This window comes from Puma concolor, chromosome C2 (genome assembly GCF_028749965.1).
Source record: "Puma concolor isolate L17-30 chromosome C2, mPumCon1.1.hap2, whole genome shotgun sequence".
NCBI lineage: Eukaryota > Metazoa > Chordata > Mammalia > Carnivora > Felidae > Puma > Puma concolor.
The window spans coordinates 16,637,205-16,656,337 of record NC_141675.1 but is presented as its reverse complement, the minus strand read 5'-3'; the positions used below and the strand labels follow the sequence as shown (position 1 = coordinate 16,656,337).

The 19,133-nt window shown below is 42.1% G+C and overlaps 1 protein-coding gene and 1 long non-coding RNA gene across 2 annotated transcripts; one reads left to right on the top strand and one right to left on the bottom strand.

Moving 5' to 3' along the window:
* Positions 1-2,939: 2,939 nt before the first annotated feature.
* Positions 2,940-18,948, bottom strand: LOC147577115 (uncharacterized). Its single transcript, XR_015239921.1, has 3 exons — positions 18,583-18,948; positions 17,013-17,061; positions 2,940-3,035 (listed from the first exon to the last, which is right to left on the bottom strand). It is a non-coding gene; the product is annotated as an uncharacterized LOC147577115 (long non-coding RNA).
* Positions 5,442-11,364, top strand: OXSM (3-oxoacyl-ACP synthase, mitochondrial). The gene is made up of 3 exons (XM_025914071.2): positions 5,442-5,940; positions 6,523-7,635; positions 10,311-11,364. Exons 2-3 carry the CDS (start codon positions 6,656-6,658, stop codon positions 10,711-10,713), a joined length of 1,383 nt encoding a protein of 460 aa, XP_025769856.1. The 5' UTR covers positions 5,442-5,940; positions 6,523-6,655; the 3' UTR covers positions 10,714-11,364.
* Positions 18,949-19,133: the final 185 nt, after the last annotated feature.

The following is a 19,133-nucleotide window of genomic DNA, read 5'->3' as shown; positions in this document are numbered from 1 at the left end:
GCAGAGAGAGAGGGAGACACAGAATCGGAAACAGGCTCCAGGCTCTGAGCCATCAGCCCAGAGCCTGAGGCGGGGCTCGAACTCACAGACCGCCAGATCATGACCTGAGCCGAAGTCAGACGCTTAACCGACTGCGCCACCCAGGCGCCCCTTGACCTTATGTTTTTAAGGTAAATTATTTGCGTAAGTAGCTTCTTTAAATGTTCTTGATGCTTTATCTTCTGTTTGCTTTTTACATTTGAAGTTTTCTTTCAGTACTTCTGAGCAAGACCTTGAGTTATGCTGTCTGCTTCAATTACCATTCATCTGCCAGAAACATGGGGAAAGTTTTAAATAAATATGTAGGTTTTTGGACCAGCTTCCAGGACTAGTGTGTTTAACTGATAGTATGTTCCTAGCTGCTGTAACTAAAATTTTCAGTGACTTAACACAAGAGAAATTTCTTTCTTGCTCACAGAACAGTTTAGTAAAGCAGGTATCTTTAGTCAATGGGCAGCTTTCCTCTGTGTAATAATTTGGACTCTCAGGCTCCTTCCATCCTGTAGAATAGCAGTCAACAAACATTTTTTGTAAAGGGCCAGACTATAAATGCTTAAGGCTCTGTGGCTTTAGGGTCTCTTAGGGTCCCTGTTTCAACTCTTTACTTCTGTCTTTGTACTTGTAGTTCTATAGACAATACTGTAAAATAAATGGGCATGCCTGTGTTCCCATGAAACTCTGTTTACAAAAACAGCCTTTACAAAAACAGCCTGCTGGATTGGGCCTGTAGTTTGCTATTCCTGCCATAGAGCCTCAGAGACTTCTGTATTTAGTTGGTGTTTGGGCAAAAAAGAAGACATACCTGCTTCTTAACCACATGGGCCCCAAAGGATACTAAAACCTTGGTTTGCAAGCATAATTTTTTCCAGAAACATGCTTGGAATCCAAAGCACTTGTATATCAAAGCAAATTTCCCCATATGAAATAATGGAAATTCAGATGATTTGTTCCACAACCCAAAAATAGTCTGTAATGTAATATAAAATAATAAAGACAATAGAAAATATAAAGAAAAATAAACAAATTAATCTGCACTTACCTTTGAAAACCTTCATGGCTTCATGGTGAGGGAGACAAGAGATGGGAGGGTTATTGTGTAGGACAACTTTCACTGTCACTAATGAAATCATGCTATCTATTGGCTCAACGGAATCTTTTTCTTTTCGTGCAACTTTAACAAGAAATCTTTCCAATGATACTTGCTTTTGCCTCCTTATGAGGATTTCACGGAAATGTGACATTGCATTGTCATTAAACAGATTCATCGCTCACACTGCTACAGCCTTATTTGGGTGGTGCTTTCCTACAGAATTTTGCAGTTTCCTACATTTTACACATCTCCCTAATCTCATTTGAAGTAAGGGATTCCTCTGCCTTTTTCTCCTCCTCCTCTGCAGATAAGATCGCCTCCATAACCTCTTGCTGTTGCTTGCAATACAGATCCATCAGTTGATCGGTGGTCATCATGGTTTGAGACTGAGTGTGGGAGACGATCACCCACAATCCCACAGAGAGAGACAGAACGATTGGCTCAGTTCTAATCATGTGACTTTCAGTGTTACTTAGTACTCCTATTGCATACTTGTAAGACATCGCTCGTTTATAAAGTAAAAATTTGTTAGAGATGTTTCCTCATCTTGTGGAACACTCGCAGAACAAGTTACTCACCATCTAAGGTTTTACTGGTATAGCATTTTCTCTACCATATAATTGAGAAAAGGAAGCCCCATCTAGATAAAAGAGGGAAGGCTGGGAAATTTAGTTCCTAGCTGGACATGTACCCACAACTCTAAAGGATAAAAGGTGCAGGGAGGGGGGCCTGGAGTTATAACTAGCTGTCTCTACCACAAACTATAGTCACCTTAATTTGAGGTGGTTTTTTTTTTTCACATTTATTTATCCTTATAATAGCATAAGATTATTACATACTATGTAGTACTTTATTTTACTTTTAAAGAAATAGAACACTTTTTGTTTTCAAATAAATTCTTGGGAGGGAAACCAGTATATATAAAACACCAAAGTGGAGATGCTCTAGAATTGAAGCAGGAGAGTGTGGGTGGCAGGAAGGATAGAATGCCATCAACTGAGCCTGCCCTTTGACGGAGATAATGTCCATCAGGCATCTTTGTGGGGAACACGCAAACACAGTGTGAAAACCAATGCCATAAAGTTAATACTGTGATAATAATGCAGGGTCTAGAAAATCATGGAAATCATCATTTCAAGGGTAATTCAGTAAGTTATTGTTTATCTTAGATCACCTGAAATTTAAATCCTTCCAAATTACTGTTTACCAATGTTTCTGCTGAAGTTCTTGAGTAACTACAATCTCTCTTGGTTACCACCATTTATGCAACTGTTAAGAGAATTTATTATTAAAAAAAAAGAGAATTTATTATAAAGGACTTTGACTCATTCTTTTCCCTGTCTGCTTCTTCCACTAAGTCAAGTTGAAAATATTTTGAGTTTTCAGTTCCTTTAGAAAAGTTGAAGATAGTAAGCTACTCTTAATTTCTTTATGCTCACCATTGCTTCACACAACTAATGGGTGTTCCAATATTAAATCAGCATTGAACTTTCTATTCTTTTACTTGGCTTTTGTTTTTTTTTCTCCAAATAATTTTTTTCAGTATTCCTGCTTTAAGTACACCATTGTTAAAGTTGACACATGGTGGCACTATTCTTAAATAGAATAGAACAAAGAAATAACCCATTAAATTTCCCCAGGATCAGTTTTGCTATAAAAAAGAAAACATTGACCTCAATAAAGACTATAGCACAGAGAGGGGTTGAAGCCTTTCAGGAATTGGTATAGTGACTTATTATGGTATGATTGCATTAAGTGATTACCCAACAACTATTTAGTGAGCACCTGTTGTGTACAAAGCAGTCTGAGATGGAGGACATAAGAGACTTTTATTCTAGTAGGAAAGACAAAACTAATGATAATATCTTGCATACAGACAGCCCTCGAGCTGATGAGACAAAAGTTACTATGAAAAGAAAAAGAAGTCATTTGGTAAAAAACACAAAATAGTGTGTGTATACTAACCGATAGAAGGGTATGTGCTTATTGGTTTATTTCATAATTCAGTCAGTCACCAAATATTTATGAAATGGCTACTGAATCCCAGGCACTGTGCTAGGGGCTGTGAAGCAGTGAATCAGATGAGCATGAGCCCTGCTTTCATAGAAGTCCTAATGAGTTCACAGCAGTGGTTAGATCGGCAGCAGCAGCAGCATCACCAGCAAGGAATATGGTACTAGACCCTAGTACAGCTATTGGAATATCATAAGAATTCCTACCTCTTTCCAAACCAAAGGAAAGGAGATCAGAGGTAGAAATAAAAATGAAATGACTTTTTGGTGGTTTTACTTTTCTACAGGATTTTAATTGATTTGTCTAGATCCAAGATAATCTTGTGATATTACAAAAGAAAAACCAAGCAGCACATTAAAACTGTTTCATAGGAGTTTCGCTTCAAAGAATATATTGTAGGTCTTTTCCCACTGTAATTTAAACATATCATAAAACAATGAAAAGGGACAGCAAGTTTGCATATTTCTACTAACCAAGTTTTAGTTATTTTATAACCACATGTGTTTGTTTAATCCCTCTGAAATTAACTCTATAATTAATGAATGAAGGTCATGCTAAGAAGTAACTGAATAGGCCTAGGATCAAGGATGACTCAAGGTCATATTGGGCTTTCCTAAACTATTTTAGGCAAAGTACATTTCCAAGCTCATTTAAATCCAGTACTTGACCAAAATTCTTCTCTAGAGCTGGGAAAGAAGGCAGAGCATTCAAAAACAATCATTCGAGAGACACTGTCCAGAAAGAAACAAATATGGCTGGGAGGTTCAAATGCAGATTGTATGTTCAACCTTTTATCTAAAGAAGAAAAAAAGGAGGTGCCTGGGTGGCTTGATTGGTTAAGCATCTGGCTTTTTTTTTTTTTTTTTAATGTTTATTTATTTTTGAGAGACAGAGCACAAGCAGGGGAGTGGCAGAGAAAGAGGGAGACACAGAATCGGAGGCAGTCTCCAGGCTCTGAGCTGTGAGCAAGGAGCCTGACACAGGGCTCGAACCCACAACAACTGTGAGATCATGACCTGAGCCAAAGTCAGATGCTTAATGGACTGATCCACCCAGGTGCCCCAATATCTGACTCTTGATATTGGCTCACGTGGTGATCTCAGAGTCATGAGACTGAGCTTTGAGTTGGGTATTCTGTCTCCCTTTCTCTGCCCCTTCCCTGCTTGAGCATGCTCTCTCCCAAAATAAATAAATAAACTCAAAAAAATAAAGAAGAAAAAAGGACATAAACCTCACACCTGGGACAGCATGTGAACAACAGATGGTCATCTAAATAAGTATCTTGCTGATCTTGCTTTTTACAATTTCATGTTCTATTTTCATAGATTCACAGCTAGCTCTGAGTAAATGAAGTTATTATATTTTTTAGACACTTAGAAATAAATGTCTACAATCTCTATTCTTGTCTCCATTAAATTTTTAAAAAATTTTTATTTTGTATTTATTTTTTAGAGTAATCTCTACTTAACCCCAACACGGGGCTCAAACTCCCCATCCCAAGATCAAGAATCTCATGCTCCACCAACTCACTGCCAGGCGCCCCTTCTTGTCTCTGTTCGTTGGACATCCATGTGGCATTTTGAGCCCTGCCCCAATGCATATATACATACACACACACACACACACATACACACACACAACACATATATACATTTTTTAAATGTTTTCTTAAAAAAAATTTTTTTTAATGTTTTATTTATTTTTAAGACAGAGACAGAGCATGAGTGGGGATGGGGCAGAGACGGAGGGAGACACAGAATCTGAAGCAGGCTCCAGGCTCTGAGCTGTCAGCACAGAACCTGACGCGGGGCTCGAACTCACGAACTGTGAGATCACGACCTGAGCCGAAGTCGTTCACTCAACCGACTGAACCACCCAGGCACCCCAAAATGTTTTTTTTCTTTATTTATAATATGATATTTATTGTCAAATTGGTTTCCATACAACACCCAGTGCTCATCCCAACAGGTAATGTTTTCATTTTTTAGAGAGCACAAGCAGGGCAAGAGCAGGGAGAGGGGGGTCAGACCACCTGAAGCAGGCTGGGTTTGAACTCACAAATCAGGAGATCATGACCTGAGCCAAAGTCAGATCCTCAACCGACTGAGCCCCTCAGGTGACTCATTACATAAAATGTAAATATTTTGTGTATATGTGTATATATATATATATATATATACACACACACACACACACACATTCACACACATAAATTTAAGTGGATATATGCCATCTTGTAACCTGTCATCTCCTAACATACTTTTAACATTTTTCTATATAGTATTAACTTACAAAATTATCTTAAATGGCTGCATAGCTTTTAGATGTACTGCAAAATAACCCATTTCCTGATGTTGGGCATTTTGGTTAGTTCTACTTTACTATTATAAACAACCTTAGAAAGAACAGTAACAACTTTGAGGCTCCTGTAGTTTCCTTAATTCTTTACAAAGATTTCAGTAGAATATGGCGGTGTCCCTTCTTCCACAAGATGGAACTATCTGGACATCATCTTTACCGACAAAACAAAAGTCCTTTTTTTGATGGGCAAAAGGGCTACCTCATCGCGTTCTGTGCGCGTTCTTGTCTAGCTTACAGTCAGTGAAGTCGAGGGAGGGGAGTTTCCTCCCTAGCAAGCTGAGCGCCGCCACCTCCCAGGGTCTGACCTCCGTCAAGGTGACAGAGAAAGAGCAACCGGCAGCCCCCACCCCCCACACGTAGCGCGTGCGTGGGCGCGCGCATGAGCGGACGTGCGAATGCAGAGGGCGGCTGCGCGGCCGGTGCGACGCCTGGTGAAGGTATCAGCGGCGTGCTAGCGTTCTCCTTCCGCCTCTCCACCGGCAGATCGGGTGGGGGTTGGATCGGGAAAGGGGAGTCTGATGATCTTCGCCTGACTTCTCTTCCTCTAGCCATGCTTTCTTAGTGTGTGTGGTGGTGCTTGAGAGGCAGGGGGTGGGGGGAGAGGGGGAGAGGGAGGGAGGGAGGGGAGGGAGGAGTTGGCCACGCCCCTCACTTCCCGTCTCCTGATGAAAAACCCTAATTATCTCCACGTTTTGAAGATCAGTAAAGTTCACTTACCCGTACCTCAGAGAATAGGCCTTGAAGTGGTTTTTTTTGTGTGCCACTGATGCCAGAAATAGTTAGAATAAGGCCTCGATAATCCTGAAAAAGGCTCCTTCCTTTATGCAGCCCCTAAAGGGCTGGAAATGCCTTTGTAATTTACCTAGTGTAATTCTATTTGGGTGAATTGAGTCATCATTTCACCTCTTCATCTTGGAATGTGAGGGTACTTACAATCAAAAAAGGGAACTCCAAATGATTCGTTTAATAAGTATAAATTAAAATGATGTTAACGTTATTTTCTCTGTGTTCATTAACAGCTCACACCTAGCACCTGAAAGAACCGTTTCTGCTATTGTTTCCTAGGCCTATAAACTATTTAAACAACAGTGGTTACCTCCTGGGCGTGTTATGATGTACAGGAATGTGTTTATGATCATCTGAATCTCAACCATGTTGTCAAATTGCTTGCAAAATTTCTTAAAACTTACAAGCCCTCATCTATATTCAAGATTATGCCAGCAATTAATAGGAAATAAAAGGAGGTTTTTTGGAACTGTGCCAACATCCAGAATTCGTAGGCGGGTTGTCATTACAGGCATTGGTTTAGTGACTCCTCTTGGTGTTGGAACGCAGCTGGTATGGGATCGTCTTATCCGGGGAGAGAGTGGAATTGTTTCACTGGTCGGTGAAGAATATAAGAGTATCCCTTGCAGTGTTGCTGCTTTAGTGCCAAGAGGTTGTGCTGACGGTCAGTTCAACGAACAAAACTTTGTATCCAGGTCAGATATCAAGTCCATGTCTTCTCCCACCATTATGGCCATTGGGGCTGCAGAGTTAGCCATGAAAGATTCTGACTGGCGTCCTCAATCAGAAGCCGATCGAGTGGCTACTGGCGTTGCAATTGGCATGGGAATGGTTCCTCTTGAAGTTGTTTCTGAAACTGCTTTGATGTTTCAGACAAAAGGTTACAGTAAAGTCAGCCCATTCTTTGTCCCGAAGATTCTGGTCAATATGGCAGCAGGGCAGGTCAGCATTCGATATAAACTCAAGGGCCCCAATCATGCAGTGTCTACAGCCTGTACCACAGGAGCTCATGCCGTGGGAGACTCTTTTAGGTTTATAGCCCATGGTGATGCTGATGTGATGGTGGCTGGAGGTGCAGATTCTTGCATTAGCCCTTTATCTCTTGCTGGGTTTTCCAGAGCCCGTGCTCTGAGCACAAACTCTGATCCTAAGCTGGCCTGTCGGCCGTTTCACCCCAAGAGAGATGGTTTTGTAATGGGAGAAGGTGCAGCTGTGATGGTACTGGAGGAACACGATCATGCTGTTCAACGAGGGGCCCGGATCTATGCAGAAGTTTTGGGCTATGGCCTCTCAGGTGATGCTGGTCACATAACTGCACCTGATCCCGAAGGAGAAGGCGCCTTAAGGTAAAGACTTGCTGTTTTATTTAAAATATTTCTTCACATAAGGCATCTTAATTGGAATCTCAAATTAGGGGAAATTGTAGTATCTGCCTCTGGTACACAGTATCTTTGGTGTTTTTCCGTTTTAAAAAGGTTTTGAATTCTTTGCTTCAACACGTTTGAAATATTTGAAAGCTTTTAACCATCCTTAATAAAAATTGGATTTTAGTTAAGGCCAGTAAAGTTTTGAGAAAGGCCATGTGTGTCTTTGCCAACTTTTCATACTTTCAATTGTGCTTAACAGCTGTCAGAGTGCTCCCTCCCACAGTCCTCCTCTTTGGCCCTTCATCAGACTCAGACAGTAAAGTCAAACCTTTCTTCTAGTTGTGTCTGGTCTTTGCACCATTTCAACAGGGTTCTACTATTACTAAATCAGGACTTCCTAACTTGTAACTATCCAGGGATATTAAAATGCAGATTCTGATTCTAGGTCTAGGGTGGTGGTTGAGATTCTGCATTTCTAACAATCTCCCATTATGCTGATGCTGATGCTGCTGGTCTGAGGACCACACTTTGAAAAACAAGTTGATATTGCATAAGAGATAATTAAGTTAAAAAAAATCCGTTAATGTGTTAGCTAATAGGTTAGCCTGCTTAGATCATAATTTTTTTTTTATGTTTATTTTTGACAGAGCGCGAGCAGGGAAGGGGCAGAGAGAGAGAGAGAGAGAGAGAGGAAGGGAGACACAGAATCCAAAGCAGGCTCCAGGCTCTGAGCTGTCAAGCACAGAGCCCGATATGGGGCCCAAACTCACAAACCGCGAGATCATGACCTGAGCTGAAGTTGGACACTTAACCGACTGACCCACTCAGGCGCCCCGATCATATTATGTTTTAACCAGTCAAATTGACCAGGGGTTGGCAAACCTTTTCTGTAAAGGGACAAAGAGTATTTTCAGCTTTGTGGACCATAGGGTCTCTGTCACAATTACTCAATTGTGTCTTCTCTTGTGAAAGCAGCCATAGACAATACATAAATGAATGGGCGTGATCTAGTGAAACTGGAGTTTACCCTTGAACAAGGGGTCACTGACCCCCATGCAGTCAAAAATTTAATGTATAACTTTTGACTCCTCCAAAACTTAACTAATAGCCTACTGTTTACAAAAAAGCCTTACTGGTAACATAAACAGTCAATGAGCACATATTTTATATACATATTATGTACTATATTCTTACATGGTAAGCTAGAGACAAGAAAATGTTATTAAGAAAATCATAAAGAAGAGAAAATACATTTACAGGATAGTTACGTAAAAAACCCGCAGGTGGACCCACCCATATTATTTAAGGGTCAACTGTATTTGTAAAAGCAGGTATCTGGCTAGAGCCATAGTTTACTGACCCACTGAATTATCCTTTTGAGTTTCAGTAAGTAGTTGCTGGTGCTAGAAATGTCAAACATAGTAGCCAGCTAGATGCAGAAATAGTTGTATTTAGGTGAAAGTTCAAATTACATTCTAAGCTGCCTCTTAAGGAAATATATGCAACCCAGAGATCAGGATCTAAAAAAGAGGGTGTTGACATTCCTGAGATTGTTTCAAAGGTTCTTCGAGAGAAAAGTTTTATTTTCGTATTTGTTTGTTTTGGCTTGGCTTTATACTTGCTCACTTACTTAGAATTCTTATAGCTTAAATAGAATTTTGAAAGGTTATTTGTTAAAAACGTTTATTTATTTTGAGAGAGAGAGTGTGAGCGGGGTAGGGGCAGAGAGTGAGAGAGAATCCCAACTAGAGCCTGACGCAGGCCTGTGAGATAATGACCTGAACTGAAATCGAGTCGGACGCTCAACCAGCTGAGCCACCCAGGTGCCCCTTGAAAGGTTATCTGAAGCACCAAAGTATTGGTACAGACGTTTTTAGATTATTGGGAAATATGCCAAGTTTTACATTTAAATATGAGAAGAAAATTAAAACATGGTTATAAAATTTTTCTCCCTATTTGGAATCACTACACACACACACACACACACACACACACACACACACACATCCCACTGATGAAAGATTCCTAGGGTGGCTCAGTCAGTTGGGTGGTTGGGCATCTGCCTTTGGCTCAGGTCATGATCTCACAGTTGGCGAGTATGAGCCCCGCATCGGGCTCTGTGCTGTCAGCGCACAGCCTGCTCTGGTTCATCTGTCCCCTTCTCTCTCCCCGTCTCCTGCTCCTGCTTGCTGTTCCTCTTAAAGAATAAACATTAAAAAATTAAAAAGAAAGAAAAGAAAGAAAGAAAAGAAAGAAAGAAAAGAAAGAAAAGAAAGAAAGAAAAAGAAAGAAAGAAAGAAAGAAAGAAAGAAAGAAAGAAAGAAAGATAGATTGCTAGAAGAAAAACTATTCTAGGCTGAGTCAATGTGGTTTTTCTCCCAGGGAAAGATATCAATCCAAATAAATGGAAATATATTTTATTAGAGGTTTTAAAACCCATAGGCTTGTGTATTTATCTCATGGTGTTGAATTAGTCCAGGGTACTAGGCAGGTGGCATGCTAATGCGTGTGGTAATCCAAGTTGGGGTTTTGTTATTAGAGCAAAAGATTCTTTTTATCCTGTATATATGTGTATTTCTTTCTCATAGGCCATATAATGACTCGTGTGTTAAAATTAGACTTAGTTCTGATCATTTTTTCCCCTATTTTATTAGATGTATGGCTGCAGCTGTAAAAGATGCAAGTGTACAACCTGAAGAGATATCCTATGTCAATGCACATGCTACTTCCACACCATTGGGAGATGCTGCTGAAAACAAAGCTATCAAACATCTTTTCAAAGACCATACCCGTGCCCTTGCGGTTTCTTCAACTAAGGGAGCCACGGGACATCTGTTGGGAGCTGCAGGGGCAGTTGAGGCAGCTTTTACTGCTCTGGCTTGTTATCATCAAAAACTACCACCTACTTTAAACCTGGATTGTACAGAACCAGAGTTTGATCTCAATTATGTTCCACTAAAGGCACAAGAATGGAAAATTGAGAAAAGACGTATTGGACTCACCAATTCCTTTGGTTTTGGTGGTACTAACGCAACACTTTGTATTGCTGCCATGTAGGGCAAATCTTTTTTTTTTTTTTTTCTTTTTTAGGGGCAAATCATTTGTAATTAGACATTGATTTTTAAAAATGTTATAAACTATCTTAAGTGAAGAAATAAAATGTCTATAGAAATGTATCAATATTTATCTCTATATATCTATATAGATATATATATTAATGCCCAGATAACCTTTATCTGTGTCAGGATTTTTCACCCCTGCCACTACTGATATCTTGGGCAGGATAATTCTTTGTTGGGGGAAGGGGAGGTGTCCTATATATTATCAGATGCTTTGCAGCATCCTTGTCTTGACCCACAAGATTCCAGTAGCACCCTCTTCTCTAGTTGTGACAACCAAAAATGTCTCTAGACCTTGCCAGGTGTTTTCTGGGTGGCAAAATAGTCCCCGTATGAGAAACACTGATCTATATTTTCCTCATACCCTTGGTCAAACAACTCTTTGATATTTCACCTGCTCTTGTCCCTTCCACAAACATTTGGTGAGTAGCTGCTCTGTGCTAGGCAAGGTTGTTGCCCTGTACCACCCCAGGCTTACCATTCACATACAACATAAGGAGAAGGAATGTGCATATAACTGGGAGTTTGCATCGTTGAGCAACATTCTTTGAATAAAGCAGTCATCCAACGATGAGCTGTTTACCCCTTCTACCTTTGTTTTTTTTTAACCTTTATTTATTACTGAGAGACAGAGAGACACAGAGCGTGAGCAGGGAAGGGGAAGAGAGAGGGGAGACACAGAACCCGAAGCAGGCTCCAGGCTCTGAGCTGTCAGCACAGAGCCCGACGCAGGGCTCGAACTCATGAACTGTGAGATCATGCTCTGAGCCGAAGTCGGTCGCCCAACCAACTAAGCCACTCAGGTGTCCCCCCACTCTCTCTTTTCTTCATACTATCTATACAGAGATAAAATTAGTGAAATTTCCCTAAACTCCCAAATCATGAGTTCTCTGAAAGGAGGAGGTAAAATTGGTTTGGTGTTTCTTATTCTTCTTGTACTTATGGTGGCACCTAGTGATTCATGGAGATAAAGGTCCTCGGGAAGTGGGGCAGCTCAGGGCATTAACCAGCTCAATAACTCCCTTTACTGGGTTTTTCCCCCTTCCCTCTCCTCCCTCCCTGATTTTTAATCCTACTCCCAGGAATCACCTCCCAAACTACCTACCTTGTGTTAAGGCTCTGCTTTGTGGGGGACTGAAACTAAGACAAGAAGTATCTGTTGCAATGGGGGTTTATGTAGCAAAGAGATCGAGTGAATAAGGGGATAAATGGAATGTGTATATTTCTGCAGGAGTGAATAGTGTTCCACACATTTTAATAGGCTGAATATATTGCCACCCATAGACCTTCCCTATAGCACTTTATCCCCTATGTGCCTAGGGCTGCAGCCCTGTTCATTCAGCTATACTCAGTTTTGTCATTGGCACATACTAATTTATTCAACTGAAATTTGTTGGGTTCTAACTATGGACCTGGTTTTGTACTGGCCACCAATGGTAAAGGGATGTGTCAGGGAAGGTTTCCTAAAAGAAGCTGAGCCCATAACGGTGAATAGGTCTCAGCTAGGTTAAGGGGAAGATAGGGAAGGCAGAACAGTATTTCAGCCAGGAGCGATAGTGTGAAAAGGTTAGAAATGTTCGAACATTTGTACTGAACACAAATACATAATGGCCTCAGATAGGGGGTGGGGGGAGTAGGAGATAAAGCCAGAAAGTCTGGTGGAAGACAGGTCACAAAGAACCTTACAAGTTTTGTTAAGGATATAAAAGTAATGGGAAGTCATTCAAGGTAAGGGTCTGATGGTTTTGTAAGGGGTCAGGCTGAACTACATACATTTCCTAGAATTCTCTCTACTGTATGTTTTTGGTCAGTGCTGGCCATAAGACATTTCTTGTGGGAGATTTGGAGTGGGGAAGTGAAGCAGCCTCCTTTTTATAGCAGATACATGTTGTGGCTTTGCTGGCTCACCTTGATGAGAAGGCAGTGGCTGAGCCTTGCAACTGCTTCCCCTTCTGTCGGATCTTCCTTCAGCTTCCTTGACTTCTCGGCCAGGTGTGTGTCTAACTCCATGGTAATGGAGGGCCCCAGCTTTGCCCCATACCACCAAGGTCACAGGCAGCAAGGTCTGAGAGGTTTCAGTTCATTCTTGTGGTTGTGAGTTCTAGCTTGTTATTGAAGGGTCACATCCATTTTCCCTTTCCAACTGGCTGCCCTGTGGACTTCAGATTCCAGCAACAGAAGATTACCAGGTGAACATCCAGTTCTCATAATTGTGTAAGGTCAAAATTCTATAACAAGTATCTATGTCTGCATACCTACATCTATTTTAGTGGTTCTCTTTCTCTGAGCCCTGACTGATATATGTGAAAAAAAATGGGAGTTACTGGGAGTAACTTAATCACTCTTTTGGAAACATCACTCGGGCTTTAGAGTGAAGAACAGATTGGAGGGAAGCTTGATTCCTAAAAGAAAATCCAGTCAGAAGGGTATTACAAAACCCAGGTAAGAAAAGATGGTGGCCTGGATGAGGAATCTTATTCCAAGATTATTCCAAAGTTGAATATCGTGTTTTGTTTTCTTAAATCAACTAAGGCATAATTTATATATAATAAAATGCACCTAGTTTAAGTGTACAGTTAAATAAGCTTTGACAAAGATGTACACACAACTCATGTAACTGCCACAATCGAAATACGGAACATTTCCATGACAACAAAAATTCTCTCATTCCCCTTGGCAGTCAACTCCCCACCCAGCCACCCCCCCCACCCCAACTCCAGACAATCACTGAAGAGCTTTCTGTTACTATAGAGAAGGTCTGCCTTTTCTAGAATTTTATATATATGGAACCATACAGAGTATACTTTTAGTATCTGGCTTCTTTCACTCAGTGTTTCTGAGCTTTTTCAATGTTATTGAGTAGATCAATAATTCATTCCATCTATTGCTGACTTTTCAAAATTCTTCAGTCAATATAGATACCCTTCACTTTTCCTGTCCCTAATCCCCACTTAACTTGTTATAACATTTTACTTTATCTCACTATTATTTTTAAATGAATATGTATTGCCTTTTGAACAAAAGACATGTTTTTAAAAATATACTGGAACTGTGAGAGCTTTTAAAGCAAAGAATCCTTCCTCTGAAAATCACAAATGTATAAGGATGTAACAAAGGATATATATATACAGATAGCATATATATATATGTATATGTGTGTGTGTATGTATGTATATATCTATATATATACTCCTATTACTGAGAATACTACAAATGTCTAGAAATTTGAGAATTACTTCCTATGGTATAGTGCCAAGTGTATATAACTATTTTTAGACCCAATTATCCTCTCCCCTCTATCCCACCAAAGTTTTTACAGTTAAAGAAAAAGGTAGAGAAACTTAAGATAATAAAAATAATAACAGTTAGCTTTTATGTCAATTCAGATCCCCTGAGAAACAGACACTGAGACAGGATTTTCTGTTCAAGAAATTCATTGGGGGAAAGGCCCGTGAAGGACAGAGAAAGAAAGCTGGAGAAAGCAGAGAGTATCTTGCGACTCAGCCGAGAGTTCCCTCTGTAAGGAATGAAAGAGGGGATTGGTAGAAGGGTCTCAGACTGAAGTACCATTCTAAGAAAGCTTTGGCCAGGCTAATGAAGAGTTGCTGGTTAAAATCTCTTGTTAAAGGAGTTCCACAATTCTCAGAACAGGCCTTCATTAGTACCTATACCATGCTTGGTGAGTGGCTGGGAGCTGCCTGGGCACAGCAGGAGATCTGAGCTGTATCCTTTAAAAAATGTTTATTAGTTTATTGTTGAGAGAGAGTGTGTGCATGAGCAGGGGAGGGGCAGAGAAAGAGGGAGAGAGAGAATCTTAAGCACGTTCTGTGCTGTCAGCAGAGCCTGACGAGGGGCTCGATCCCATGAACTGCAAGATCATGACCTGAGCCCAAATCAAGAGTCCGACACCTCACCAGCTGAGCCAACCAGAGGCCCTTGAGCTGTATTTTTAATGGTCAGCAAACTCTACTTCTTACGCCAAAGAGATCAACTTCTTCAAGTTCAGGGGGAGGCTCCTCCATGGTTCCTGTGGCCTCTCTTTCTGAGGGAAACCTTTGAAGAGGAAGGTTAGTGGGACAAACAGTAGCTCCTAGTGCTGTGGTAGGTTTCAGGTCCTCATCCTCTCTCTAATCCATTATTCATTCCAAATCCCCCGCCCCCCCCCCCCCCCACACACACACACACATACACACTCAGCTGTTATCTTGGCAAGCCTTGCTGGCTCCCCTGGTGCTGTGACTCAAACTTTCACTCCTGACAGCCTGGGGCCTTGGCAATCATACCACACCTTTTTTTCAGACAGCATTTGCTGTTTGTGTCTAGAACACTGGAATCAGGAGGCAAGGAAACACGGGAAGGTGCTCAAGTACACCTCCTAGATTCGACACATATTCTCCCTGTCTTCATCGTAAAGCAGCACCACCTTCTTCAGCTGATTAGGATCAAATACCACAGCCAGCGTGTTGACTTTCCGGGCCCTGGGCACAGTGAGTCCAAAGTGTCCTAGTGGTAAGTACACTTTGTTGTTCAATGAGACACTTTCTGTGTCTCCTGGTAAGAGTCTGTATACCCTGTAGAGACCAGAATTTTTAGCACTGAGGAGCTCAGAGTTGCAAGGATGGGAGGCACAAAATTCCCCATTGTGCCTGGGTCACTGGGAGCGATGGTAAGCGGGGCTGCTCCCGTTCCCTCTCCACACGCAAAGGTTGTGTTCTCTTTGCTGGGGACTGAGCCCCACATAGAAGTATAGAAGTCTTTCATGTAGGAATATACTGCATCCTGGGGATGGCACCGCATTCACGATATTGCCTCTGAGTTGCTGATTCAGGTGTGCCTTTAGAGGGCTGTTCCAGCATTCTCTGAGGCTGGCTGCTTCAGGATGGTATAACATGTAATATAACTCAGGGAGCCCATGCCCATGTCACCGGCTGACTCCCATGGTCAATCTCCTGTGCTGTGCAGGAACGCCCTCTGCTTAGTATTGGAGGAGGTCATCACGAGGACAGGTGTGTCACAGAAATAACCAAATTTCCATGTTGATTACATTGTAATGAGCCTTATCATATCTTTTTAAGTCTTTTCTCCTTTACAGAATGTTATTGTTTTTACTCTGATGCCTTTGCGAAGGTGTTCATGCAGACAAGGAGATTCATGGAAAAGACGGACAACTACAGGTTTCTGATAACTAAAGTCATACTACTGAACTGAGTAAGAATTTACAGAACTCTAATGGAAAAACTGATGAGGATGACTGTAATTTTTATGACTTTTTATTGGAAACATTATAGGTTTTTTTTTTTATGTTTTGATTTTCCAGATTTCAGGAAACCTTTTCTGTTTCTTTTTTCTTGAGCTATCAGCAGTTTGCCAACATATACCTTTATGAACAAAGATGAAACATTTATCTTTTCCTCCCTACCTGGTCCCTCCAGAATTTGGAAATCTTAGTGAATATTCTTATTTTCATGTCCACATAGTTACTTGCATAAGTTCAATAAGAATCTGTTCTCTTCGTAACAGGCAAGAACTACAGCAAACCAGTAAGCTCAGAGCAATTTGTCTGGTGATCACTCAGAGCCCTGGCCATTAACCCTTTGTACTGATAGCTGGACAATTCTAGAGGGCGATTAACGTCATGGGTTGAATCTGTGGGAGGCTGAGAGGTAGATGATCATGCATAAGTCCCTGTGAGGTGGGGATATACGGAAAGACATTTGGGTTCACCTGCACGAGCCTGAGACATTCCTCACTGTCTTCCGCATCCCAGCTCATAAGGCACTGACGCCTCCTGGCAATGCGGAGGTTGAGGCCATCACTCTGTACAAGCCCTAGTACTGACCCTTCAGTAGATGCCACTTACTGCCTATCCAGGTGGGATGGCATATTGCCAACGATGCCAAATTGCCCTTGAAATACAGTGATTAACGCAATAACATGTCTTATATGTGCTAAACAATGCCCAAGGCAACTGCCAAAGGACCCTGGGGCCATTCACTGGAGTTCCCAACCAATGAGGGATTGGCAAGTTGATTATGTTGGCCCCCTCCCTCCAACTGAGAATCCTAAATATGTCTCAGTTTGTGTAGACACGATGTCTGGACTAACCAAGCTTTCCTCTGTCACTGCACAAACCACACTCCCACCATTAGGGGATTAGAGAAACTGAGTACCAGGTAGATACCTTCATCAAATAAACAGTGATCAGGTGTCACATGTCAAATGCCATGATGTACAAACCTGGGCAAAAGAGCATGACATTGAATGGAGGTTCCACCTTTCCTATGACCTGCAAGCAATAGATAAAATTACTAAAGGGTAAAACTAGCTTGCCTGGGTAGACTAAGGTACTACCCCATGTTTTAATACATTTGAATGACCAACCAGTAGCCCCTGTTGCTCCGTATGCCAGACTGGGGACCCTGCGGAGACACCCAACACCATAAAGGTATGGGAATTGTGGGAAACTAGCCCCCTCCCTCCCCAGCTGTCACTGTGGATTTATCTGCTATGCTGCTGAGAACACCAAGCCCCATGATGCCTGGGAAAGGTGTTACCTACTGAATTTCCCACCGGAATGAATGAATAATTACTATGGAATTTCTCACCGGAATGGATGAATAATTACTGTGTCCCCCCTGGGTGAGAAGGAACTATATAATCTCCACTGGGATCCACTTGTCCTGCTGCAGGCTGGGCCTTTGGAATGTACTATACCTGGAAAGAAGCATGAACCATTTTAAAAGCGGAGAAGGTAGAGGTTCTGGTCTGGCATGGCCCACCCCCAGTCCATCTCCTCATGTCTGACAGTGCTGCCTCCCCCAGGCAGCATGCTTGGTATTACAACCAGGTCAAATTCCTAAAGCTGTCAACCTCACTCTCCTCTAGGCCAGATGGACACATTCTGTTTTCCACTGGTACAATCATTTGGCCATTGTCTTTGTTTCCGCCATTGGCCTGGAGGATGTTATAGCTCACATACAAGGCCTTACTGAATTCATCTAAGAAGTCTTAAATGATGCCAACAAAGCCTGTCCTTATTGAACACTGAATTGTCTCTAATGAGAAAAACTATGGCTTTGAACGTTATTACCGCCTCCCAAAGAGGCACCTATGCTGTTAACCTAACAGAATGCCGTGATCATAGGTGATGACTCTGCTAATACGTTAAGTAGAGTCACATGAAGATACCAGTGAATGTTCTGAAAAAATCTGACACCGTTCCTAGGTTGGTTAATAAACTGGTGGTTTGTATCATGGCATTCTCGGTGGAAAAAATCATTCCTTATGTTAGGAATCATTATCTTAATTTGTGTTTTCTCTTGCATGTGCCTGTGTTGTTGCCGTACCTGCCACCAATTTTGCCAGGTAGCTGTTAAAGGAGTCACCTCCATCTCAGTGAAACTCCTCGCTCACTGCTGAGGGTAATTTGCAGAAGAGCCAGAGTGGGGGTGGGGGCACCTAAGATGGTAAAGGCAGGTCAGGAGGGGTAGGTCATCCGGAGGACACAAACGCCAGGTGACCCTCGGGCTAGATCCCGGGCAATTTAGAAGCTCCCGACTCCCTCCCCTGTCCTTGGAATGTACATTTAGCCCTGTGTTTCTGCAAGAGGAACCAGTTTCAAGGACACAGCCCCCGTGGGAGCAATGTGTTGTTGAGACTAGCTGGGCAGTTACACGGCTGAACCTCATTAAGGCCTCTGAATATACTTTAAAGATTCTGGCAGCGGATGTAAAGATCCACTGGTGCAGAGATCCAGTGGAAACAAGCCTCGTAAAATCCCCTTGTTTGTTAAAGCAGCCACACCTACCAATCTGGAGTGGCCAGCCTATTTCCTGAGTCTTTCCTTGCTCTCCGGGTAAGGGGCCACGTCCAGGTATCGCAGGGAAGCAACAAGTTGGTGAAGCAGCCCTCAGACGCGGTGTTGTATGGGGTGCCAGGCGTGCGGATGGGGTGTTCCATAAGCCTGCAGATAGTGGTGCTGGCTGACGCTCTCTGGGCAGGAAAGGCACGCCCACACCTGAAATAGGTATCTATACCTATGAGGATGAAACACAGATACTTCTGAGCTGCGTTGGACATTCAGCGGCAGCAGTGTGGTAGTTCCCCCTCACCCGCAGTGTGGCGTTCCCCACGGTTTCAATCACCGCCTGCAGCCACCTCCGGAAGCTGGTGAGCCTTGCGAAGTATCCTCCGAGGGTCGGTAGGAGCCCAGTGTTACGTCACAAGGCCCGCCTACCACGTTCGCCTTACGTCATCACGTAGGCATTTTGCGTGAGCCGTCATCGCAGGAAGGGTGAGTGAGTACAGCGCCGTGAGGTGTTTTCAGAGAGCACGTTCACATACCTTTTATTACAGTAT

Excerpts from the sequence above, each read along its gene's own strand:
- OXSM (XM_025914071.2), top strand. The coding sequence starts at position 6,656 with ATGTTGTCAAATTGCTTGCAAAATTTCTTAAAACTTACAAGCCCTCAT. Across the intron at positions 7,636-10,310 it reads GAAGGAGAAGGCGCCTTAAG|ATGTATGGCTGCAGCTGTAA; the intron begins GTAAAGACTTGC and ends CTATTTTATTAG.